Source organism: Urocampus carinirostris, chromosome 8, assembly GCF_059441175.1.
Source record: "Urocampus carinirostris isolate Australia breed hairy pipefish chromosome 8, RoL_Ucar_1.0, whole genome shotgun sequence".
NCBI classification, from domain to species: Eukaryota; Metazoa; Chordata; class Actinopteri; order Syngnathiformes; family Syngnathidae; genus Urocampus; species Urocampus carinirostris.
Window position 1 is genome coordinate 3,260,891 of NC_142356.1, and position 25,228 is coordinate 3,286,118.

Here is a 25,228-nt window from a genome sequence, read left to right on the forward strand (position 1 = left end):
AGGGAAAAACAAGCCACGGACTGGGCTGGGAGGACGGGACCAGTGCCACATTTTTTTTCTTTTTTTTTTCTCAACAGGATGTTTCTTAACAAATTTTGCAGACTCACTTGCACATTCAACTGCACACGCAGTACTCGGACTCGACTATGGGCGGCGCTATACTACAGACATTTTTTTTTGACTCGTTGCATGAGACAGGTGTCTTAACTACCTTCAGGGCGTCATTTCCGGGGATTTAATAAGATTTATGCCATTTTTATGTGGCTGTTACCTTGCTATCCGTGTTTTTTTTTCTTTACTCCTTCTCTAGCCACCTTGTTTTTTTTTTCATGACTCGTTGCATGTGAAAGGTGTCCATAACTACCTTCACGCCGTCATTTCCGGAGATTTCATAAGATTCATGTCATTTTTATGTGGCTATTACCTTGCTATCTGTTTTTTTTTTTCTTCATTCCTTCTCCAGGCACTTTTTTTTTTCTTTTTCTTTTTTTTTTTCGTGACCCGGTGCATGTGAAAGGTGTCCTTAACTACCTTCACAGCGTCATTTCCGGGGATTTCATAAGATTTATGTCATTTTTATGTGGCTGTTAGCTTGCCATCCGTGTTTTTTTCTTTTTTCCTTCTCTAGCCAGCTTTTTTTTTTTTTTTTTTTAATTATTTTTTTTTTTTCGTGACTCGTTGCATGTGACAGGTGTCTTAACTACCTTCAGGGCGTCATTTCCGGGGATTTCATAAGATTCATGTCATTTTTATGTGGCGGTTACCTTGCTATCCGTGTTTTTTTTCTTTATTCCTTTTCTAGCCACCTTTTTCCTTTTTTTTTTTTTTTTTTCTTTTGTGACTCGTTGCATGTGACAGGTGTCTTACTACCTTCATGGTGTAATTTCCGGGGATTTAATAAGATTCATGTCATTTTTATGTGGCGGTTACCTTGCTATCCGTGTTTTTTTTCTTTATTCCTTTTCTAGCCACCTTTTTCCTTTTTTTTTTTTTTTTTTCTTTTGTGACTCGTTGCATGTGACAGGTGTCTTACTACCTTCATGGTGTAATTTCCGGGGATTTAATAAGATTCATGTCATTTTTATGTGGCGGTTACCTTGCTATCCGTTTTTTTTTCTTTATTCCTTCTCTAGCCACCTTTTTCCCTTTTTTTTTTTTCTTTCGTGACTCGTTGCATGTGACAGGTGTCTTAAATACCTTCATGGCGTAATTTCCGGGGATTTAATAAGATTCATGTCATTTTTATGTGGCTGTTACCTTGCCATCGTTTTTTTTTTCTTTATTCCTTCTCTAGCCCCCCCTTTATTATTATATTTTTTTTTTTTTTTTTTTTTTTTTTGGGAATAACTTTTTTCTTTTCTCTGACCACAGCGCTGCCACTTTACACCTTTCTCGAGTCTTTTTTGTGGCTACATCGCTCGTCCGAGACGGGGGCGGGGTTAGGGCTAACCGAAGGGGGGAGGAACGAATCCCATCCCCGCTTTTTGTCGAGTTTTGTGCCGTGTGCATTTTTGTCATCACGTGTCCGCCGATGTCGTGTTTTCCCGACACGGTACCGAACTTAAACTCGTCTCCCGTGACTGTCGAGTTCTACGTTTGCATCGATATCCGTTTTGCTGCCATATTGATCGTTTAAGAAAAATATCAATGTTTAATTCATCTGGTCCACTTTTACGATATCTAATTTTTTTTGCTGCTACTGATGTCTTGTTCATAAGAATCTACACAATAACTCAAATGCTCCTTTTTAGTTACTCTTGTTTTGCACTTTTTTTTTTACGTTTTATTTTGTTTGTTTTTTGTACAGACTTCTTTTTTTTTTAATTGTACTTGTTATCCATTGATCCTAATGTCAGTGTTCTGTCATTCTGCACTGTGAACTTAAGTGTCTTGCAAAAAAATGAGAAAGGATCCCGATACTAAATGGCAAATAAAATCCAAGTTTCTGAAACGGCGACTAATCCGCACTTTTAAGAGGACTTGCATGGCCATGTGTGCGCATGAGGAGTTTAAAGGGACAGTGTGTATGATTCGACCACTAGATGTCGCTGTGTTGTGGAACTGACAAGCGCTATAAGCAGATTACTAAACCATAAAAAAAATTGTTGGATCCTTAAGTTGTTCTAATTTAAAAACATAAAAGGCTCAGGCGCACGATATACTGTAACCCTAATTAGCTATAACTGAACAAGACATGTAAGGTGGGATATGTTGCAACACAAATGAGCTTTAACTCAATAAAACATGTGAGTAAAATGATGCAGGACAATTAACTAGCATCGAGAGAACAATAGCAAGGTTTCCAAGACAAAAACAACATAAAACATAGTTTGGAATCCTAACTCGCTCTAACTGAACAAAACATGTAAACTGGGATATGTCACAGTATTGTGTTATGGAACTGACAAGCGCTATAAGCAGATTACTAAACCATGAAAACATTGTTGGATCTTTAAGTTGTTCTAATTTAAAAACACAAAAGGCTCAGGCGCAGGATATACTGTAACCCTAAATATCTTTAACTGAACAAAACATGTAAGGTGGGATATGTTGCAACATAAATAAGCTTTAACTCAATAAAACATGTGATTAAAATGACGCAGGACAATTGACTAGCATAGGGAGAACAAGAGCAAGGGTTCCAAAACAAAAACAACATAAAACATAATTTTGAATTCCTAACTCGCTCTAACTGAACAAAACATGTAAGGTGGGATATGTCACTGTATTTTGTTGTGGAACTGACAAGCGCTACAAGCAGATTGTTAAACCATGAAAACATTGTTGGATTCTTAAGTGGTTCTAATTGAAAAACATAAAAGGCTCAGGCGCAGGATATACTGTAACCCTAATTATCTTTAACTGAACAAAAGATGTAAGCTGGGATATGTTGCAACACAAATAACCTTTAACGCAATAAAATATATGAGTAAAATAATGCAGGACAATTGACTAGCATGGAGAGAACAATAGCAATGTTTCTAAGACAAAAAAAATGTAAAACATAATGTTGAATTCCTAACTCGCTCTAACTGAACAAAACATGTAAGATGGAATATGTTGCACCGCAAATAAGCTTTAACTCAATAAAACATGTTGGTAAAATAACACAGGACAATTGACTAGCATGGATAGAACAATAACAAGGGTTCCAAGCCAAAAAACATGTTGAATTCCTAACTCGCACTAACTGAACAAAACATGAATGGCACTGTAAATCTTTGATTACCAACTAGTCAAACTAACTTAACTGATTAAAATACGAAGGTAAGACAATGCAGGAGATGTACTCTAGCATTGATAGCGCAATAAGAGTTGAATCCTTCACTGGCTGTAACAGAACAAAACAGAAATTACGGGGGTGCAGGATTTGGTGGAATGCAAACTATATCACTGAACAAAACATTAAAAGAACACATGGTATGTATTCAAATACCAACTAGTTGTAACTGGAAAAACAAGGAGAGCATGCATAAATGGAACAACCACATTATGTTCCAACACAAACCAGCTCTATCAGAACAAAACATGAAAGTAAGAATGCAGGAGATGTACTCTAGCACTGAAAGCGTGATAAGAGTTGAATCCTTCACTGGCTGTAACAGAACAAAACAGAAATTACGGGGGTGCAGGATTTGGTGGAATGCAAACTATATCACTGTACAAAACATTAAAAGAACACATGGTATGTATTCAAATACCAACTAGTTGTAACTGGAAAAACAAGGAGAGCATGCATAAATGGAACAACCACATTATGTTCCAACACAAACCAGCTCTATCAGAACAAAACATGAAAGTAAGAATGCAGGAGATGTACTCTAGCATTGAAAGCGTGATAAGAGTTGAATCCTTCACTGGCTGTAACGGAACAAAACAGAAAATACAGGGGGCGCAGGATGTGGTGGAATGCAAACGATATCACTGAACAAAACATGAAAATAACATGCGGTATGTACTTAAATAACAACTACTTTTAACTGAAAAAACAAGGAGAGCATGCATAAATGGAACAACCACATAATGGTCCAACACAAACCAGCTCTATCGGAACAAAACATGAAAGGAAGACCAAGCAGGATATGTTCAAACGCTCATGAGCCCTGACAAAACAAACCATGACAGAAAGATAACGCGGGATGTATTCTGTAGCATGGATATAGCGCCATAATACATAATGTTGAATTCAATCTGACTCTAAATGAACGAAACATGAAAGGTGATAAAATAATAAAATGAGAGGACACTGGAACGGAACAACTACACAGTGCTCAACAGCAACAGTCTCTATCAGAAGACAACATGAAAGGAGGACAGCTCACTGAACAAAACATGAAAGTAGGACAACACAGATGATTTATTCTAGTGGGGATAGAATCATAACAAAATGGCCAATATCACATAATGTGGAACCCCTAACTGAACCGCACATTAAAGGAAGACACAGGATCTATCGGAATTTTGACTGAACAAAACACAAAAGAAAGGATGCAGGAATGAAACCATGACATAACATTTCAACACCACTGTTTCTTTTCACCACTAGGAGGTGCTAAATACGACACACTGTCCCTTTAAGTCTTGTTGAGGTGAGCATGCTCCCTGTCTTTGTTTTCACCATTTGATTTTCAACCCATTCAAGAAGAAACAAAACAGCAAAGTTAATTTGTTCAAAAATGGAAGCAATACTCGGAAATGCGATTTTTTTTTTCCGGTGGTCCGTTTGACCGTAACTGTGAGATTTGACATTTTCCTCCCGGAATGGAAGACGATCCGAAAAAAATGTTTTTCTATTCCAGTTTGTGAAGCTTTTCCGAACAGACGGGAACAATTGGGTGCGGGAATGTCACCGTTTTCTTTTCTACTTTGAGTTCCAATAAAGAAAGCATGATGTCTGACAGAAAGACTGATCCTATTTTGTTGGCCCGCTAAAGCATCTTTTCTGAAAACTGGCAACCCGGGAGCCTCATAAGGGCAGTCGGTTGATTGGAAACATGCAGTCGGCGGCCCGGATCGGGCCCGCCTGCGGTTATAATCCGGACCGCGAGAGGACGCTAAGAAAATTGCGCTGCTGATTCAAATATGTCCACTTGAGGTCGCCAAAGCAAGGCGCCACTCGAGAAGCAACTGGAACCGTATTTCTGTCTTTCTTTTTTCTTTTCTCTCCCTCTTTCTTTTTCTTTCACTTTTTTCCTTTTTATCTTTTCTCAATTTTTTCTTTCACTTTTTTCTTTGTTTTTATCCTTTACTTATTTTACCCTTTATCCTTTTAATTTTTATTTCTCCTTTTTTCTCATTCTCCCCCTCTCTTTAATATTTCTGTTTCTCTTTCTCGCCATTTTCATTTTTCACCCTTTTTCTGCTTATTTTTCACCCTTATTTCTCTGTTTCTAACTAGCTGATTAAAATATGTCCACTCGAGAAGCAACTGCAATTGCATCTCTGTCTTTCTCTTTTCTTTTCTTTCCCTCTCTTTCTTCTTTTCTTTCACTTTTTCTTTTTATCCCTTTTTATTTTTTATCATTTTTTTCTTTCACTTTTCTCTTTCTTTTTATCCTTTATTTCTTTTTACCTTTTATCCGTTTTTATTTCTATTTCTCCTTTTTCAGCATTCTTACCCTCTCATTTTTCACCCTTTTTTCTCTGTCTCCAACTATCTTTCCCTTTTCTATTTTTTTTTCTATCCTTAGCTCTTTGTTTATCTCTCTCTTAGTCCCCTCGCTTTATTTCTTTCTGTTCTTTCATCTTTCTTCCTCTCTCCCTTCTTCTCGCCTTTTTGTTGTGCTTTTTCTGTCTCTTTTTCTCTTTTCTCTTTTTCTTTTTTTTCTGTTTTTTCTTTCTTTCTCTTTCTTTTTCTGTCTTTGTTTTTTTCCTTTTTGTCTTTTCTTTCTTTCTCTTTTCTTTCTTTCGCTTGCTTTCTTTCTTTCTCTTTTTCTTTCTTTCTCTTTTCTTTTTTTTCTTTCTCTTTCTCTTGCTCCCCCTCCTACTAGTTTGGCCCCCATAAAAGGTTTTTCTAGCATGTGGCCCCCAGCTCAAATGACCTTGACACCCCTGGTTTCAGAGAAAGGATGCAACAAGCTAGCTCAGAGATTTTCTCAGTCACTTTCCACTGTGAGAAACATAGCGAGGAAATGGAAGACCACATGTACCAGGATTCTTGTTTAAGTCGAAGGTCGCATGGATTTACCAAAGATCTTCAAGAATCGGTGACATAGTTGCGATGGATACCTTCAAACCTGACAACTTCTGACATCTGCATCCACCTGCTACTTCTTTGTACCAGTTACATCCAAACAAAGGTAAGTCATATGTCACTTTTATACATCTCCATGATGCCTGTTTGCTATTGCTTCACATCATATAAAACGCTAGTATGCAATTGTTTTGCGTCAAGGCATCATGATATACTATTGGCTGAACTACCTCCCACAATGCCTTTCTCTTCATACAGTTCGGAAAACTTTGCAAGTTAGTTTTTTATTCTTCTTTTGTAAACTACACTTTAAAGCCATACCATTTATCTTGTATTAATACATTTTTAACGTCTTTCTTTCTCGCAAGTAATATTTATTTTGATTCATTAAATTTCAAACCTTTTTAGTACAATTAGAAAAAACAATTGTTGGCTTTTTATAGTTAAATAAAACTGAGTTCACAATCTCATGTGCTTTGTAAAGTATTGGCAACTTAGTGATATGCAATACTGTATTTTTCTATTTTATTAACTACGCGTTCAAACCTTGCAGTGATGCTAAACAGACAAGCGGAAACAACTGTGAAAACAAAGCTTGCAATTCTCAAAAAATACAAAAAAGGCGCAAGAATCAGCAGTAATCAATTAGGAAAAGGGAAGTGATGACAGGAGCAATGTTTTCTTACGGGCATAACAATCCCTGCAAGTGGAGGCATCCACCCGCCACTCCACTATACCAGCTCAAATTACTTCACACCAAAGATAAATACAATTTCATTTTTCCTTGTGTATTATTATGATATAATCTTATACACATATATTACACATAAATAGTACCTACTATACACTATTTTGTCATTGTATGTAATTAGCATTGGGTTTTGTCCCCCGCTATATAACAAAACAAACCCAAAAAATTCAAAACTGTTCTGCCTTTATACTCCCAATGTGTCCCTAGATTGCCATCGAACGTGTGGCCCGGGGGCCGGATCGGGCACATCAATCCATTAAATCTGGCCAGTGAGATGACGCCCAGAGAAGTGCAAGAGAAAAAGGAGCCGAAGTTCCAAATATGTCCATTTGATTTCACCAAAGCCACTGGGGCTGTATTTGTCCTCATCTCTTCTCTCTTGAGTCCTACTGTCTTTTTCTCTCACTTTCCCTTCCTCTTGCCTCTTTCTCCTTCACTCCCTTTCTGCTTTTTTTCTTTCTCACCCTATTCTCTTTGTTCTCCCTCTCACTGTGTATCTCTCATCTCTTTTCTTCTCCTTTTTCTGTATCTTACTTTGTGTCTCCTCCTTTTTTTTCTTTTTCTTTCACCCACTCTTTCTTTTTTTTCTCTTGCTCTCTCTTCTCTCCTCTTTGTATGTTTTTACTCTCCTTTTTATCACTCTTTTTCACTCTCCTTATTTTCTTCGGTGTCTCCTCTTTTTTTCTCGCATTCTCTTTTCACTTTTGGTTTCTCTCTCCTTCCATGTCTGTCTTTCTATCATTCTCTTTCTATCTCTTTCTCCCTTCACTCTCTTGTCTTTCTCCCTTCACTCCCTTTCTTCTTTTTTTCTATCTCTTTCTCCCTTCACTCTCTTGTTTTTCTCCTTCACTCCCTTCTTTTTTTCCTCACCCCCTCTGTCTTTATATTTTCTGCCCTTTTCTCTTTGTTCTCCCTCTCACTGTGTATCTCGTATTTTTCCTTTTTCTGTATCTTACTCTTTGTGTCTCCTCCCTTTTTCTTTCTTTCACCCACTCTTTTTCGTTTTCTCTCTTGCTCTTTTCTCTGTTTTTCCATTCCCCTTATCACTCTTTCTCTCCTCTCCTTATTCTCTTCTGCGTCTCCTCTCTTTTTTTTTCTTGCATTTTCTCTTCACTCTTGGTTTCTCTCTCCTTCCATGTCTGTATTTCTATAGTTCTCTTTTTCTATCTCTTTCTCCTTTCACTCTCTTGTCTTTCTCCTTCACTCCTTTTCTTCTTTTTTTTCACCCCCTCTGTCTTTATATTTTCTTCCCTTTTCTCTTTGTTCTCCCTCTCACTGTGTATCTCGTCTTTTTCCTTTTTCTGTATCTTACTTTGTGTCTCCTCCCTTTTTCTTTCTTTCACCCACTCTCTTTCTCTCTTGCTCTCTTCTGTTTTTCCATTCCCCTTATCACTCTTTCTCTCCTCTCCTTATTCTCTTCTGCATCTCCTCTCTTTTTTTTCTTGCATTCTCTCTTCTCTCTTGGTTTCTCTCTTTTTTTCACGTCTGTCTTTCTATCATTGTCTTTCTATCTTTCTCCCTCACTCTTGTCTCTCTCCTTTTTCTCCCTTTCTGTCGTTCACTTCACTCTTTGACTTTACTCATTTTTTTTACATTCTCTCATTTTCTATTTTGTTTTCTCTCATCCCTCATTCTCTCATGCCTTTCTCTCTCTTTTTTTTCTAGCATGTGGCCGCTGAGCTGAAATGAATTCGACACCCCCGCGCTAATCCCTCCCTTGGTTTAGTCCATGGTCATGCATCTGCAGGAAGAAAATGTCCTAAAGCCTTCCTCAATCTTCCTGGCGGGACATCAAAGATTGCTGAAGATCTCCTGTTTCCTGCTCCAGTCCATAGGGGGCGCTCTCTTTCTCTCACGCCCGGACAGAACTTTTTGTTTTGCCTCGGCGGCCGTGGGACTCAAACGCAGGCCGCTTTCCACGAAAGGGTCCAGAACTCGCCTGTCGTCCTCTTCCGGGACCTTCAAGACGAACAAAGCAAAAAATTAAAGTGACAGTGCGTAAAAATTCACCACTAGAGGTCGATGTCGCTTAGAGTTTAAGTGTGCCCGATTCCCAAGTCTATTTCTATGGAATAGTTTTTTTTTTATCAATCCATGCAAACGACAACAAAACAAGTAGCTTACAGTAGCCACTAGCCATAGCATTGAGCTAAGTGGCTAAAAAGGGAAACAGTGGAGGAAAAAGCAATATTAAAAACATAATAGCAATGTTTAATTCAGGAGTGTCAAACTCTTTTTAACTCGGGGGCCACACGATCGAACAAACATTCTCTTGGGGGCCGGACTAGTAGATCAAAGAGAAAGAGGGAGGGACAAAGAAAGAAAAAGAGAGAGAGAGGCAGAGAGCGTGAGGAACAAAAGAGATAAAAAGTTGTGAGAGAGGGGAAAAAGAAAGGGAGAGGAAGAAAGAAATCCAAAAGAAATAGAAAGACCGAAGGAGTGAAAAGAGAAAAGAAAACGTGGAGGGTAGGAAGAGGGAAAGAGAAAAGGAAAAAAGGAAGTTAGAGAAAAGGGGACAAAGGAAGAGAAAGAGACACAGAGAGTGAAAGAGAGAGTGGGAGAAAAGGGGTGAAAAAGAGAGAGAGAAAGAAAAAGAAATACAAGTACAGTGTCTTTGTTCGAGGAACCTGGCTTTGGCAACATCAAGTTGACATATTTCGACCTGCAGCTCGTTTTTCTCTTGCGCTTCTCTGAGTGTTGTGTCACGGGCCGGATTCGATCCCTTAGCGGGCCTGATACGGCCCCCGGGCCGCCTATTTGACAGCCGTGGTTTAATTGATAACACATGTGTCTTTGCTCATTATTTAAATCTTTAGTGTCATATTAAAATGAAGTATTCTTACACCACTAGGGGTCTCTGTAAAATACACACTGGCCCTTTGATCATTTCGTGTTCTTTCCCTTACCTGGAAACTGATGTCGGAGCTACTGAGCTCCGATTGGGTGGTGGAGCTAGCCGAGGACTGCGAAGCGTAGCTCCCATTGGCTCTCGCTTTGGGGGACACCTTAGGGATGGGCGGGTCCGTCAGGGTGACCTGTATGATTGGCGCGTCTGTCCCGGTAGGGGAGGGGCTTCCCGATACCGCTGCCGATTCCGTCCCCGATACCGTACCCGATTCGTCCTTGTACACCTGCGAAAAGAGAAAATGATTAAGATTTGAATTCAAATTAGCAAAATGAAAACTGGTTCCTACACGAGGTGGTTGGCAAGTCCAGTCATTAAAGCGTCCTGGATTTTGTTTCCCCCACTGTTTCCTTCTCTAGCCACTCATGTTAGCCTCTTTGCTGTAGTCTATGACTTGCCTCGAAACATTTTTAGCTTCAGTTTCACTTGCCGGAATGTCGCAGAATCCAGTGATTCAGACTTTTTTCCTACTGTTTCCTTTTCTAGCCACTTGGGTTAGCTACTTGGCTGTGGGCTAACTCGAAGTTTTTTTTTAGTCCGAATGAAAAAAACCTAGCTTCGTCTTTTAGTGTGACTCGCCCTCCACAGCTGCTCATGCAAGCTAATGACGCAGAATCCTGTGACTGACTTTTATTCCTCTGTTTCCTTCTCTAGTCACGCATGCTAACCGACTGGTTAGCTGCTCACGCTTCTTCAATCAGTGTCACTCGCCTTCCAAAGATGCTCATGCAAACGAATGTTGGCGAGTTCCATGATAGTGATTTTTTTTTTTCTTACTATTTCCTTCTCCAGCCACTCATGTTAGCGACTCAGCTGCAGGCTGTTACTAGCTTATTAGCTGCTTTGTGTGAATACATTTTGCGTCTGTCACTCTTTTTGTCCTGTGTTTCAGGCATCTGGTGTGTTTTTTCCCCACTGTTTCCTTCTCTAGCCAGTCATGTTAGCCTTTTGGCTGTAGGCTATGACTTGACTTTAAACATTATTTTTAGCTGGTCTTCATAAATTAAGCTTGATTCATTCTTCAGTTTCACTTGCCTTCCACAGCTGCTCGTGCAAGCAAACGTCGCAGCATCCAGAGATTCTGACTTTTTTCCACTGTTTCCTTTTCTAGCCACTTGTGTTAGCTACTTGGCTGCAGGCTGACTCAAAGCTTTTTTAGTTTGTCCGAATGGAAAAAAGCTAGCTTCGTCTTTTAGCGTCGCTCGCCTTCCACAGCTGCTCATGCAAGCTAATGACGCGGAATCCTGTGACTCTTTTATTCTTCTGTTTCCTTCTCTAGCCACGGATGTTAACCACCTGGTTAGCTGCTCACAGTTCATCCATCAGTGTCACTCGCCTTCCAAAGAAGCTCATGCAATCGAATTTTGGCGAGTTCCATGATGGTGATTTTTTTTTTTTTTTTTTTTTTTTTTTTACTATTTTCTTCTCCAGCCACTCATGTTAGCGACCCAGCTGCAGGCTTTGACTAGCTTGCTAGCTGCTAGCTGTCCTTTTGTCCTGTGTTTCAGGCATCTGGTGTTTTTCCCCACTGTTTCCTTCTCTAGCGACTCATTGTATCCACTTTGCTGCAGGGTATGGCTCACTGCTAGCCGCCAGTCTCATTGTTGGCAAAGTTTGCTCCTGCAATCCTTCACTTTCACTTTCTCAAAATCACAGCCCGGAGTCCACCTCCACCAGCTCTGACCAACTCCATCTATTTGCTCTTTCCAGCCGCTCCGGGCGTGTCTGACTTACATGTCGAGCTGTGGGGGTTATCCCTAGTTTGCGGAAAAGCTCGTCGGTCTGCTGGTTGACCAGAAGGAGGCGCACTTCTTGCTTGGACGCTCTGATGAGCGCTACCACCTCCGAGTGGCGAAGATGCTCGATGTTCACGCCGTTAACCTGCAAAGATTATTCACTGGGTTTAACCCATTGGCAGACATTTTTCGTAACTTTAACATATTCTACTTGCTGGCGCCATCTTCTGGCTGAAATGATCATCGCAGCTTCCTTTGTTGCACGTGCAGGTACGTAAACTTAGTTGGCTTTGATAAACTCGCTTTTTCATCTTTTTAGGGGTTTGAGTTGGTATTTTGACTATATTTGAAATGGTCCTTTTCTTACTTTCACCATTTGCATCCTGGAATAAAATCACTCGCCTCCCTCCATCCCCCCACCTCCTTTCCTCCAGCGTGATGCGTTTCGTGGCTGGAACACTGATGATAAAAGTAAGATAAAAGTGGGTGGGGGAAATATATAAAGGCTCTTTGAACTCAGTCAGGCATTGTTAACACTCACTTCATAGAGAAAATCTTTAATTTTACATTTTTTAAGGACACTTCTAACCATGCACGCCAACTTTAGGTATATTTTTTTTAATGTTTTTTGTTTCCTAAAAGAATTATGCTCACTTTAGATTTTTTTAACTGGTTTAAAACATAAAAATACTTCTCACAGGCAGCATAAGACAAGATCAGGTGTAAATGTTCTTGTTTTATGAGAAAAGCAAGTCGAAATCTCTGAAAATGTAAGAAAAGACATTTCAAACGAGCAAGGTCATTGGTCAAATGGTTAAATGCATTTTTTTGTCAAGTATAATTGAGAGATATTTGAGATTTTTTCTATAAATAAATGAAGTCCTCTTATTTATTTTTTTAATCCAGGTTTCACGTGATTTTGTTTTTAAACGCATACTCGAGTATTTTTTGTGTGAGTGTTTTTGTCACGGTTGCCACGGCGCCCAATTTGCCCCGCCCGTGTGGCGCCAGCTGCAGCTTGTTGACAGATTGGCTCCCTGTCAGTATCTAAACTCTGTCCTGTCGGTCCCCTTTGGTCGGTCTGTCCGGGAATCTCTGTTTTTGCACGGCAAGCCCTTTTTCGCCTGTCCTGTTTTTTTGCTCCTGTTTGTCTCCCGCTACGATCTGTTTTGACCTCGACCACGTCTGTTCTCCCGTCCCGAATTACGACCTGTTTTGATTCCGACCACGTCTTTGGTCCCGTCCCGAATAATGATCCGTTTTTGATCTCGACCACGTCTACTCTCTTCTCCTGGCTTTCGACTCATTTTTGCTCTTCTATCCCGGCTACTGACCCGTTTTCTCCGTTCCCGACACCGCTGTCGCTCGCCACGGAAGTCCCACTTCCGTGTTCTGAGCGACCCCGGGTCATATGTGCAATCCTTTCCCTTCTTCCCAATAAAACTGTGAGAAATGTTACGCGAGTGGGTCCTGTTCCCGTTTTTTGTAATCCAGGTAAGTATAAATAATTAGATATTTATTTATTTAACTTGTTTATGATTATTATTATTTTTAGAAAGGATTAAAAAGAAAAAATAATAAATCATTTCTCCTAACCAGGTAGATTTACTTTCCTAATATAAGTATAAATAAGAAGATATTTATTTAGTATGCCTGTTTTTTTCAGAGCAAGTAAAGAAAACGATAATAATAATCAGAACTGGGCGGAAAACGCGAGTAAGGATGAATTTTTACGTTTTTTTCACCCAAAATCCTTGTAGATTTTCTTAAAATACTTAGTTTTTCCTTTATGACGTGTTTTTTTTCCTGAGAACAGATTTTTAAAAATGGAAATACACATATATATGTAGTTTTGACGATTTGTAAGTATTTTTCTTCCAATCCAGGTGAATTTAATTTAAAAAAAAAAAAGTAGAAATAAATAGATCATTTTACCCACTTTTTCAGGAACAGGTCAAAGAAAATATTCAAATATGTATAGATAAATAAGAGATTTTCCTTGGTTACGTGCTATGTTAAACCAAAAATAAGTCTTGAAATAAGCCGAGGTAGCTTTGCCCTTTTTAAGTTTCCCTTTTTAAAAGAAAGAATCCAGAAATACGCTTAAACGTTTTTTTTTTTAAACAAAAACAAATTTCCTGGATGTGGTATATCATTTCCGATAGAAGAAATCTATTTCAATAATAGAAAATGTATCTTCTAAAACACAGGTGTCAAACAGGCGGCCCGCGGGGAGATTGAATCCGGCCCGCGAGACAACACTCTGAGAAGTGCAAGAGAAAAACAAGCCGCAGGTTGAAATATGTCAACTTGATGTTGTCAAAGCCGGGTGCCTCGAACAAAGGCACTGTACTTGTATTTATTTCTCTCTTTCTCTCTCTCGCTCTCTCTCTCTCTCTCTCTCTCTCTCTCTCTCTCTCTCTCTCTCTCTCTCTCTCTCTTCCACCCTTTTTCTCCCACTCTCTGTCTCTTTCACTCTCTGTGTCTCTCTTTTTCTCTTCCTTTGTTCCTCTTTGTCTCTTTCTCTCTCTGTGTCTTTATAACTTCTTTTGCTCCAACTTCTATTTTCCTTTTCTCTCTTTTCTCTTCCTACCCTTCACGCTTTCTTTTCTCTTTTCTCTCCTTCTGTCTTTCTATTTCTCTTTGGATTTCTTTCTTCCTCTCCCTTTCTTTTCCCCTCTCTCACGACTTCCCTTTTTTTCTCTTTTTTTTTCTCACGCTCTCTCCCTCTCTCTTTCTTTGCCCTGCCCTCTCTCCCTTTCCCTCCCTCTTTCTCTTATTTCTTTCTCTCTTTTTCTTTCTCTTTAATCTACTCATCTGGCCATCATTTACTCATTACCGCCTCCCTCTGGCCCAAAATAGACCTACAGCCTCTTCAAGTCGGAGCGTACGGAATGTCGAGAAATGAAATCTCCCTCAATTCTCACCAATAATTCCAAAATCCGACATTTTTGTCAGGGTGTGAACTCACCTCCACAAGTCTGTCGCCAGGGCGGACGTCCCCCGTCTCGGCGGGGGTCCCGGGTTCCACGGAACGTATAAACTGTCCCCCTTTGGCCTTGTTGCTATGCAGGTTGAATCCATAGCCGATTTTCCCCTTGAAAAGGTGACAAAGGCGGGGTAGGAGCTCTCTAGAAGGCTCCTGCGACGCCCCCTCCTAGACACAAGAAGAAGAAAAACTAGACAATTCCCGAGGCAATTGTGAGAGTTGTGATGGAGCTGGAGGATGACCCCGGTTGTTTCCATGTATGTAGCATAAAGTTTTTAAACTCATTGAGTTATATTTGTAATTTTTAACTGGGTCTGTGGGGGGACGTTAGCATGTATCCATTAGCATAATTGGTTAGCATAAAGCAGTTAGCATTTAGCCGTTAGCATATATCGTTAACATGTAGCAATTTGCATAATTCGTTAGCATTAAGCAGTTAGAATTTGGCCGTTAGCATTATTTGTTATCATGAAGCAGCATGTAGGCGTTAGCATAACCTGTTAGCATGTATCCTTTATCATAATTTCTTAACATGAAGCCGTTAGCATTGACTAATTAGTATAATTTCTTAGCATGAAGCAGTTAGCATGTAGCCGTTGGCATGAAGCGTTAACGTGTAGCCGTTAGCATCATTTGTTAATATTCAACTGTTATCAAGTATCCATTAGCATACTTTGAATGAAAGTAGCAGTTAGCATGTATCCGTTAGCATAATTTGTGAGCATGTAGCTGTAACAATTAGACATTAGTGTTAATTCTAAGCATGTAGCTGTCAGCATAAATTGTCAGTATTTAACTGTTAGCAAGTAGCTGTTAGCAAAATTTTTAAGCAAGGAGCAGTTATCATTGACCAATTAGCATAATTTGTTAGCACAAATCAGTTGGCATTTAGCCATTAGCATATCTCGTTAACATGTAGCAATTTGCATAATTCGTTAGCGTTAAGCAGTTAGCATGTAGGCGTTAGCATAACCTGTTAGCATGCAGCCATTATAATTTCTTAACATGTAGCCGTTAGCATTGACTAATTAGCATAATTTGTTAGCATGAAGCAGTTAGCATGTAGTTCTTAGCATGAAGCGTTAATGTGTAGCCATTAGCATAATTTTTCAGGATGTAGCTGTTAGCATAATTTGTTAATATTTAACTGTTATCAAGTAACCATTAGCATATGTAACAGAGTTGAAATTTGATTGTTTTGAATGTTTTTTTGAATTCTCACAAAATCTGTGTTTTTGTTGTATTACTGTTAATATTCCGGTACCTCATTCAGTTGTTAAGTCATGGGCGTCTGCGACTGTTCTTTTCGTTTGGCACTTTATGGGCTTCAGCGCTTGCCGTAGCTTAAATAAGTTTGTAAGCGTTGAAGATAATTGCAGTCGTGAACAGAAGCCCCTGACTTTTGTATTGTTTTGTTTATTGAATGCAGGCAATAAACCCAGAGATTGTGAAACTTTGTGTCGTGCATGAAAGAGGGTCGCTACACATACTTTGAATGAAAGTAGCAGTTAGCATGTAGCTGTTAGCATAATTTGTGAGCATGTAGCTGTAACAATTAGACATTGTGACAATTAGACAATTAGTGTTAATTCTAAGCATGTAGCTGTTAGCATAAATTGTCAGTATTTAACTGTTAGCAAGTAGCTGTTAGCAAAATTTTTAAGCGAGGAGCAGTTATCATTGGCCAATTAGCATAATTTGTTAGCACAAATCATTTAGCATTTAGCCGTTAGCATAACTCGTTAACATGTAGCATTTTGCATAATTCTTTAGCATTAAGCAGTTAGAATTTAGCTGTTTGCATGACTTGTTAAAATTTGGCCGTTAGCATTATTTTTTAGCATGAAGCAGTTAGCATGTAGGCGTTAGCATAACCTGTTAACATGTAGCCATTATCATAATTTCTTAACATGTAGCTGTTTTTCCTCTCTTTCTCCTTCTCTAGCCACTCGCGTTCACCATTTTGCTCCATGCAATGGCTTGTCGCTACCTGTTATTGTTATTGTGAGTCCTTCAGTGACACTTGTCCTCAAATGTCACTGAGTCTCGTAATTCGAACATCTTTGACTTCTTTTTCCACTGTATCTTTCTCTAGCCACTCAAGTTATCCACTTGGTTGTAACCACCTGGTGGTGCCTTTAGCATTGGTGTGATGGCCTTTTCACGTTGCAAAACTAGTTCCTGCATGCAAGGCTTGTCATTCTTCCACTTTTTACGACTGTTTCCTTCTCTAGCCTCTCAAGTCATCCATTTGGCTTGTTGCTTAATGCTTTGGCTTTCATTAGCTGATTCGTGTTAAAGCTTGGTTTGTCTTTCAATGTCACTGGCCTTCAGAAGCTAAGTCCTGGGATTCAGGCGTCTGGAACTTTTTTCCCCACTCTCCTTTTCTAGCCACTTATGTTTGCCATTTAGCTGTTACTAGCTGTTAGTGTCAGCTGCTCCTGCTTTGTCCTTCAGGGTCGTCTTTCAAAATTGGTCATGCAAGCAAATGTCACTAAGTTCGATAATTCAGGCTTCTTTTAACCCCCCCCCCCACTGTTTCCTTCTCTAGTCACTTATGTTAGCCATTTAGCTGCAGGCTATGGGTTTCCGCTAGGTGCTATAGTTAGTGTAACTTGCTTTTGCTTCGTCCTTCAATGTCACTGTTCTTCTGCAGTTCGTCATGCAAGCAGATGCCGCCGAGTTCAGTGATTCAGGCATCTTCCTATTTTTGTTCTACTGTTTCCTCCTCGAGCCACTTATATTAGCCACTTGGTCGCAGGGAATGGCTTTTTTTACTATTAGTTGCTGAAATAAAGTTTGCTCTTGCAATCTTTTCCTGGCCTTTTTAGTTGCTTCTTCCCCTAGCCACTGAAGTTCGCTGCTCAGACCAACTCCAGCTATTGGCTCTTTTCAGCCGCTCCGGGTGGATCCAGGACTCATTTTTCATGAAAATGATTCTTGAGAAAATAGGAGAGTATGGCTTCCGAATTTTGCCAAGGTTTTGTAGTGCCGGCTCAATTCTAAGGTACGACGACGTCGAGTGAGGATTTTTTCACGCACTGTCACTTTAAGATTTGCATAAAACGAGAGAATTCCACCTTTAAAGACCAGAAACAGATTTTTATCCCCTTGGGTTTTACACACCAGCATGCGTCAGTGCTGTTTGAATCCACAACAAAGGAATTACTCGTCTGATCTCCGACTCGGCAAAAATTTGATGCGAGAGGTTTCTGAGGGCGGCCCCTATTTTGCCCGTCTGACCCAAAACAAAACCCACGTTGGGTTTTCGGTCGAGACGGACTGAAAAGAGCGCTCGTCTTGTTTGCGAGACAAACAAAACTCGGACGAAATGTCCTCAAGTATGCTAGCGCCGCGATGTCGCGGACAGATCTATGCTAGCCGCCGGCGTTTCGGAAAACATTCCCACGCTAGCAGTAAGTGGGCACCTTAGCGCTTAGCACTTAGCTATGGAGGAGGAACCGAAGGGAATGGAACAGAAGCAAGCCCCTGAAGGATTTTATACATTTGACTATGAAGGATTTTATACGATTGAATACAAGTTGCATTTATTGAGTGCAATGAAGATTTTCACCAAGTAGGCTATAGTTCAATGACAGGTCGCGCCGTTCCGAATGCAGAATATTTTGTCTAGTTCTGTTGATAACAGGACTCTGACGGAGGACGGCGGGCGATGTTTTGAGAACAAGGCCCTGATGACGTAGAAACGCTCGGTGTTGTTTTGGTTAATTCCAGACATCGCGGTGCTCTTCTCCGAGGTGGTGGAGCCCGGGGGGCTTCATTGGCGCGCCCATGGGAGGAGCTGGCACACTATCTTGCGGAAAGGCGTGGGCCGAGAGAAAAAAGCTAGAGGACTTCGGAGAGGCTTGCCAGAGATGCTAACGACACTAATTCGACTAATTCGGCCATTTTCGATGGATGGACCCTATGATGCATTTTTATAGGGAAGACATCCAGATTGACAGAAAACATTTAACCATTTGAATTCAAAGGAAAATATATAAAGAGTAGGTCATACATGAATACTGTAAGGTTTTAACATTTCTAAAACTGAATTTTGACTCCAAAGACACTTTACGTGTCTTTTCTAAACCCTTGCAGTTGGAGCATGTCCAGAAGTTGGAGACATTTTTGAGCTGAGCGCTGAATACAGTCCACGTTTTAATTTATTTAGCCGAATCAAAGAGTTGAACAAATCGGATCTTTCTTCCTTGCCAATTACAACCGTGTGGAGAAAGAGAGCATGGTTCCGGGGTCTCCACATCTTATCACCCATGTTGATGAAATGTTCACGGCCCATGACCAAGCCTCTGGCTGATTGGTCCTGCGGTCGCCGATGCAAATTTCTCAACCATGATTTGAAGAATGGGAGGAGGGGTGATAGGACGGTGCCAAGCACATACTCCCAACACCCCAGGCGAGGTTCTCCATTTTCCTTTTTGTTTTTCCTCCTTTTGTTTCCCTTTTCCTGGCTTTTCACTTCTTTTTTCCTGCTTTTTTTTCTCTTATTTTATTCTCTATTTCCCCCTTTTTTCTTTTTTTACTCCACTAGTGTCTACTGACATTTCAATACGGATGAGATAACATATACACTGCCCAGACTGCCGTCAGTACTATATACACTTTTCTTTGGGCAGAGCGTGGTTGAGCATATACCCCCTTTCTCTCTTGTTGATCAATTCATAATCTTATGTAACAAACTTGAATTTGTTTACCTATGAGTCCCAAGACTTGCAGTAATGCTAAAGGGAGAACCAAAAACATGATAACCATGGCAACGGAGCTACAGATAATAAATAAATACGAAGAAGGGCCAAAAATTGTTACCCTGGGTAGTGCTATACCTAATTGATAACGATTGGGACATTGAATATGAATACTAAGCGGAATAAAGCAAGAAAATCTGCTTATGAGATTTTCCTGATGTTTTTTCAACCCCGCGTTATGGCATTTTCCCCACTATACGACATCGACAACAAATTAGCAGGACCAAAAACGATCAAAAGTGCTGTAGTTTCAGAATGCATTAGCTAAATAGCTTAAGTTTCTATCTTCGCTATATGGCAATTTCACGTAAAGACCCCACCTTATAACGTTTTAATGCCGTATCCTGGGGTATAACGTATGTAGAAAAGGAAGATTCCTGAATAGTTTTGACTAAATTTTTGACGGAGTCACTCTGGGTGATATTACATTTGTCAATGTTCATCAGAAGATAGAGTCGAGTGTCATCTGCGTAGCCATGGAAACTGATATACTTGCGAATAATATCACCTAATGGAAGCATGTAATGCTAAAAAGAAGGGGGGCGAGTACTGAACCCTGCGGAACACCACAGGTAACACTAAAGGGCCGATCCATTTTTCCATAGTAAGATATTATAGTCCACAGTGTCAAAGGCAGCACTAAGGTCCAGCAGCAGCAAAAATAGAACAAAAACAACTCCAGGTGAGACGGAACCCGGCCTTGTCCACGTTCCCTCACGCTGTCAATGCTAATTAGCGCCTTAGCATCAGAGCTAACGGAGAAGCCGTCCTGAATCAGGTCGCCGTCTTAAAAGGGGATTAGCGCCCGTCAGGCGCCAACACCGTTTAGCGTCCCCGACCAGGGTTGGGTAGGGTTACTTTAACTTGATTACTTTCAATGACTTTTGGAGTACTCCAATACCAAATATGCTTATAAAAGACAAAAGAAACTAAGTATGAATAAAATGACAACATTTCATTTTTATTTTGTTTCTGTCGCATTTTATGTTCGTTTTGCCAGGGATCAAAGCCGGGAGAGAAAGCTTACCACGTGTTGTGAGTCATCATTTTATTCATATTTAGTTTCTTTTGTCTTTTATTAGCATATTTGGTATTGGAGTAATCCAAAAGTAATGTGAAACTAATCCAGTTACAGTAACCCTACCCAACCCTGCATTTTATGTTAGTTTTGCCGGAGATCAAAGAGATCAAAGCCAGGAGAGAAAGCTTACCACGTGTTGTGAGTCATCATTTTATTCATATTTAGTTTCTTTAGTCTTTTATGAGCATATTTGGTATTGGAGTCATCCAAAAGTCGTTGAAAGTAATCCAGTTAAAGTAACCCTACCCAACCCTGCATTTTATGTTAGTTTTGCCGGCGATCAAAGAGATCAAAGCCAGGAGAGAAAGCTTACCACGTGTTGTGAGTCATCATTTTATTCATATTTCGTTTCTTTTGTCTTTTATTAGCATATTTGGTATTGGAGTCATCCAAAAGTAATGTGAAAGTAATCCAGTTAAAGTAACCCTACCCAACCCTGCATTTGATGTTAGTTTTGCCGGAGATCTAAGAGATCAAAGCCACGAGAGAAAGCTTACCACGTGTTGTGAGTCATCATTTTATTCATATTTCGTTTCTTTTGTCTTTTATTAGCATATTTGGTATTGGAGTCATCCAAAAGTAATGTGAAAGTAATCCAGTTAAAGTAACCCTACCCAACCCTGCATTTGATGTTCGTTTTGCCGGAGATCTAAGAGATCAAAGCCAGGAGAGAAAGCTTACCACGTGTTGTGAGTCATCATTTTATTCATATTTCGTTTCTTTTGTCTTTTATTAGCATATTTGGTATTGGAGTCATCCAAAAGTAATGTGAAAGTAATCCAGTTAAAGTAACCCTACCCAACCCTGCATTTGATGTTAGTTTTGCCGGAGATCAAAGCCAGGAGAGAAAGCTTACCACGTGTTGCGAGTCATCATTTTATTCATATTTAGTTTCTTTTGTCTTTTATTAGCATATTTGGTATTGGAGTCATCCAAAAGTAATTGAAAGTAATCCAGTTAAAGTAACCCAACCCTGTCCCCGACACGCTACGCGTCTTTTTTAAGCTAGCTTACCTCCGAACGTGACGTCCTCGCTCGGCTTTGAGAGATCAAAACTGCCGGTTCCGCTCGGTGAGGTTTGGGGTTAGGGGAAACCGGGGACAAGCGCGGGGACAGCGTCCCCATGTGGACGGCTAAGTTCTCGTGGCAAGCCAGGCCGCGGCGCCGAAGGTACTCGTCCGTTGTCCGGTCCACGACCAGCAACCTGGTGCGATGGGGAACCTCTCGGATCAGGTCCACCACCTTTGGGGAAAGATGGAGGTTGTTTTTCCGCCCTTTCGTGCTGTTAACATGTACTTGTTTTCTTCTCCTTTTATTCGAGTTACAATCAATACAATAAAGGATTTTATTTTTAGCTCACTCTTCGTTTGGCGGTCCGTCAACAAACCTCTGGTTCTGACTCGGTCCTGTTGCCTGTTGGTATTTCCTGTCGTGTGTTGTTCCCGTTTATTTTTGTCCTGTTTAATATCAGTTTCCAGTTTTGTTCCTGTCTATTTCTGTCCTGTTTATTATTTTCTCCAGTTTTCGTTTCCCGTCTAGTTGGTACTGTTTTTTTTCAATATCCTGTTTCATTATCGTTCCTGTCCGGTATCAACCCTATCTGTTCGATATCTACACGGGCAATTGGTATCAATCTCGTCGGCCTCTGGCTTCCTATCATTTCACGCCAGACCGGCTGCCTAACGTGCATGACTCCCCATTTCCCGTAAAATAAAAGGCTTGTGTGAGAAATGTCACGTGTTTGGGTCCTGATCTGGTTCCGGTTCTTGACAGACATCTCATCTCATCTCATTAGCCGTACCGCTTATCCTCATTAGGGTCGCTGGGGGGCTGGAGCCCATCCCAGCCATCTTCGAGCAGTGGGCAGGGGACACCCTGAACTGGTTGCCAGCCAGTCGCAGGGCACACGGGGACAGACAACTCATTCGCTCATTCACACCTAGGGACAATTTGGACCGGCCAATTCACCTGAAATGCATGTTTTTTGGAATGTGGGAGGAAACCGGAGTGCCCGGAGGAAACCCACGCAAGCACGGGGAGAACATACAAACTCCGCACAGAAATTCTGGAGCTGGATTTGAACCCACGACAGGTTCCCATGACATGAACTGTGACAGACATTTTGTGAAAAAAAGAATTGAGTTAAATATGATTTTCTGCTACCGGATACAATTGCTGTCTCGTTTTGGTTGTTGATAACGGGAAAACGATATCTATTTTGTCAAACTGGATATCACTGGTTTTCATGTTGGATATTGGTAACAAGAATAAGAAATTGTCATGGTTGCCATGTCCACCCAGCTGCGGCTCATTGACAGATTGGCTTTCCGTCTATTTAAGCTCAGTGCTCTCTCTCTTCGTTTGTCGGTCCGTCAAGAAACCTCTGCCCCGTAAGACGTGGGTTCTGACTCGGTCCTGTTGCTTGTCGGTATTTCCTGTCCTGTATTGTTCTCCTTTATTTTTATCCTGCTTAATATCGGTTTCCAGTTTCGTTCCTGTCTATTTTTGTCCTGTTTATTATTTTCTCCAGTTTTCGTTCCCGTCTAGTTGGTCCTGTTTTATTTCGATATCCTGTTTCATTATCGTTCCTGTCCGGTATTGACCCCATCTGTTCGATATCGTAACGTGCATGACTCCCCATTTCCCGTAAAATAAAAGGCTTGTGTGAGAAATGTCACGCGTTTGGGTCCTGATCCGGTTCTGGTTCTTGACAGAAATTTTGTGAAAAAAGAAAAATAATTGAGTGAAATATGATTTTCTGCTACCGGATACAATTGCTGCCTCGTTTTGGATGTTGATAAGTATGTTTTTGTTTTCAAATTCATAGATAAAATAAATCAACTTGAAAGTTAGTTTTCTGCCACTGGATAACGTTGCAGTTTCATGATGGTTATTGAAAACAGGAAAACGGTATTTATGTCGTCGAATGTCTCATTAATAAATCGAAAATAAACGTTCGGGAAAGATACTTTTCTGTCATGATTACCGATTATTATCACCTGTGTTCGCTCATTGGGCTACCTGATTGGTTCTCTGTCCTTTTTTAAACCCAGTCCTGTCATTCTCCGGTTGTCAGTCCGTCAGCGAACCTCTGTTGTTACAAGGCAAGCATTTTGACCCTGACTCCCACCTGTCCCGCTTTTGCACCCGTTTCCCGTCTCCTTGTTTGTTTGTCTCCGGCTCCGACCTGTTTTTGATTCAGGGGGGATGGTGTCATAATAGTCTGTAGTCTATAGCCCTTTGACACTCTTTGTAATTAAGAGCGTCGCAAATAAACATGACGAGGTTTTTGAGTTTCTCCTTGCCCTCATGTAGGTTTTAGATCAAGGGAGGGTGTCATAATAGTTTGTGGTTTGTAATAATCTGTGGTCTGTGCAGCCCTTTGAGACTCTTTGTAGTTAAGTGAGTCACAAACAAACAGGACTTGAATTGAGGTTTTTGAGTTTTTCCTTGCCCTCATGCAGGTTTTAGATCAGGTGATGGTGTCATAATAGTCTGTGGTTTGCAATAATCTGCGGTCTGTGCAGCCCTTTGAGACTCTTTGAGATTAAGGGCGTCACAAATAAACATGACTTGACTTTCCTCATGTTGAGGTTTTTGAGTTTTCCCTTGCCCTCATTTAGGTTTTAGATCAGGGGATGGTGTCATAATAGTCTTTAGTTTGCAATAATCTGTGGTTTGTGCAGCCCTTTGAGACTCCTTGTGATTTGGGGCTATACAAATAAACTAGACCTGACTTGACTCGACATGTTAATGGAGTTTTCCCCAGTTTCTTTTGTCGCAAATTAAGACCTAATCTGCAGTCTCTGTATTTTAGTTCCCGCCCCAACTTTATACATCCAGAAGTTGTTGTGTTGAGTTTTCACGGTCTTTCCTTTCAACACGACACCGGCGACCCATTTCCCAACCCTTCCCGACTTCTTCCTCTCCCCTCGGGCCAAGCAAAAGCGGTCCAACTGGTCCACGTTCCCGTCTCACCTTCCCCGAACGAACTGACCTGTTGGTGACTTTTGGTCTCCACGTTGTATCCGTTGACCTCCACCAGGCGGTCCCCGGGTCTGAGTCCGGCGTAGTCGGCCGAGGATCCCGGTTCCACTTGGCGGATGAACTGCCCCGGTTTGCCCTTTTCGCCGTGCAGGTGGAATCCGTAGCCGCCCCGGGTTTTGGTCACGTAGCATACCCTGGGACGCGGATCCGGTTCGCTGGCCATCCCGGGTTCTGGAGGATTCGGATTAAGCGGATTTTGGAGGACGGATGGTGCCGGTTCACAGGCGGAGCGCGCCATCCGTCAACTTTACACATGGTGACGCGCGGGAGACGCGCGACGCAACGGGAGAACAGACAGAAAGGGAACTCCAGGGGCAAGGGGCGCCACCCATTGCGTCAAAGACAATTAACCCACGTGTGGAAGTGAGAGTGTGAAAAATGAGAGCAGGACTGGATCAGCGACTTCCCACGCGTCGTTCCTAATTGTTCTTGGCAAAAAGGGGCGTGGCACCCGGGCCAGGAGGCGGTCCTAACTTTCCGAACAACACCATAAATCCGCTTAGCTTTGGATTCCGTTTTAAGACAATATCTTTCCATTTTCAAAGAATTTCAAAATAAAATCATTTTTATGCATGTTTGAATGACATTGCAAGTTTTTCCATTTGTGTGCTGGTGAGAGCTTACACCAGCACACAAATGCAAAGGTGTTTTGTTCACTTAACGTTCCAATATTATGTGGTCTTTAATGTTTTGTTCAGTTACAGTGAGTTAGTGTGACTTTATTCGATTTAATGATCTCTTGTTGGCTCCAGGTGTGGAA

At 40.8% G+C, this 25,228-nt stretch overlaps 1 protein-coding gene across 1 annotated transcript; it reads right to left on the reverse strand.

The window, feature by feature from the left end:
- Positions 1–6,665: 6,665 nt before the first annotated feature.
- Positions 6,666–24,853, reverse strand: nherf2 (NHERF family PDZ scaffold protein 2). The gene is made up of 6 exons (XM_088341365.1): positions 24,419–24,853; positions 21,436–21,663; positions 14,557–14,742; positions 11,584–11,730; positions 9,851–10,075; positions 6,666–8,903 (listed from the first exon to the last, which is right to left on the reverse strand). Exons 1-6 carry the CDS (start codon positions 24,704–24,706, stop codon positions 8,736–8,738), a joined length of 1,242 nt encoding a protein of 413 aa, XP_088197491.1. The 5' UTR covers positions 24,707–24,853; the 3' UTR covers positions 6,666–8,735.
- Positions 24,854–25,228: the final 375 nt, after the last annotated feature.

Excerpts from the sequence above, each read along its gene's own strand:
- nherf2 (XM_088341365.1), bottom strand. The coding sequence starts at position 24,706 with ATGGCGCGCTCCGCCTGTGAACCGGCACCATCCGTCCTCCAAAATCCG. Across the intron at positions 21,664-24,418 it reads AGACCAAAAGTCACCAACAG|GTGGTGGACCTGATCCGAGA; the intron begins GTCAGTTCGTTC and ends CTTTCCCCAAAG. Across the intron at positions 14,743-21,435 it reads CGAGGACGTCACGTTCGGAG|GAGGGGGCGTCGCAGGAGCC; the intron begins GTAAGCTAGCTT and ends TCTTGTGTCTAG.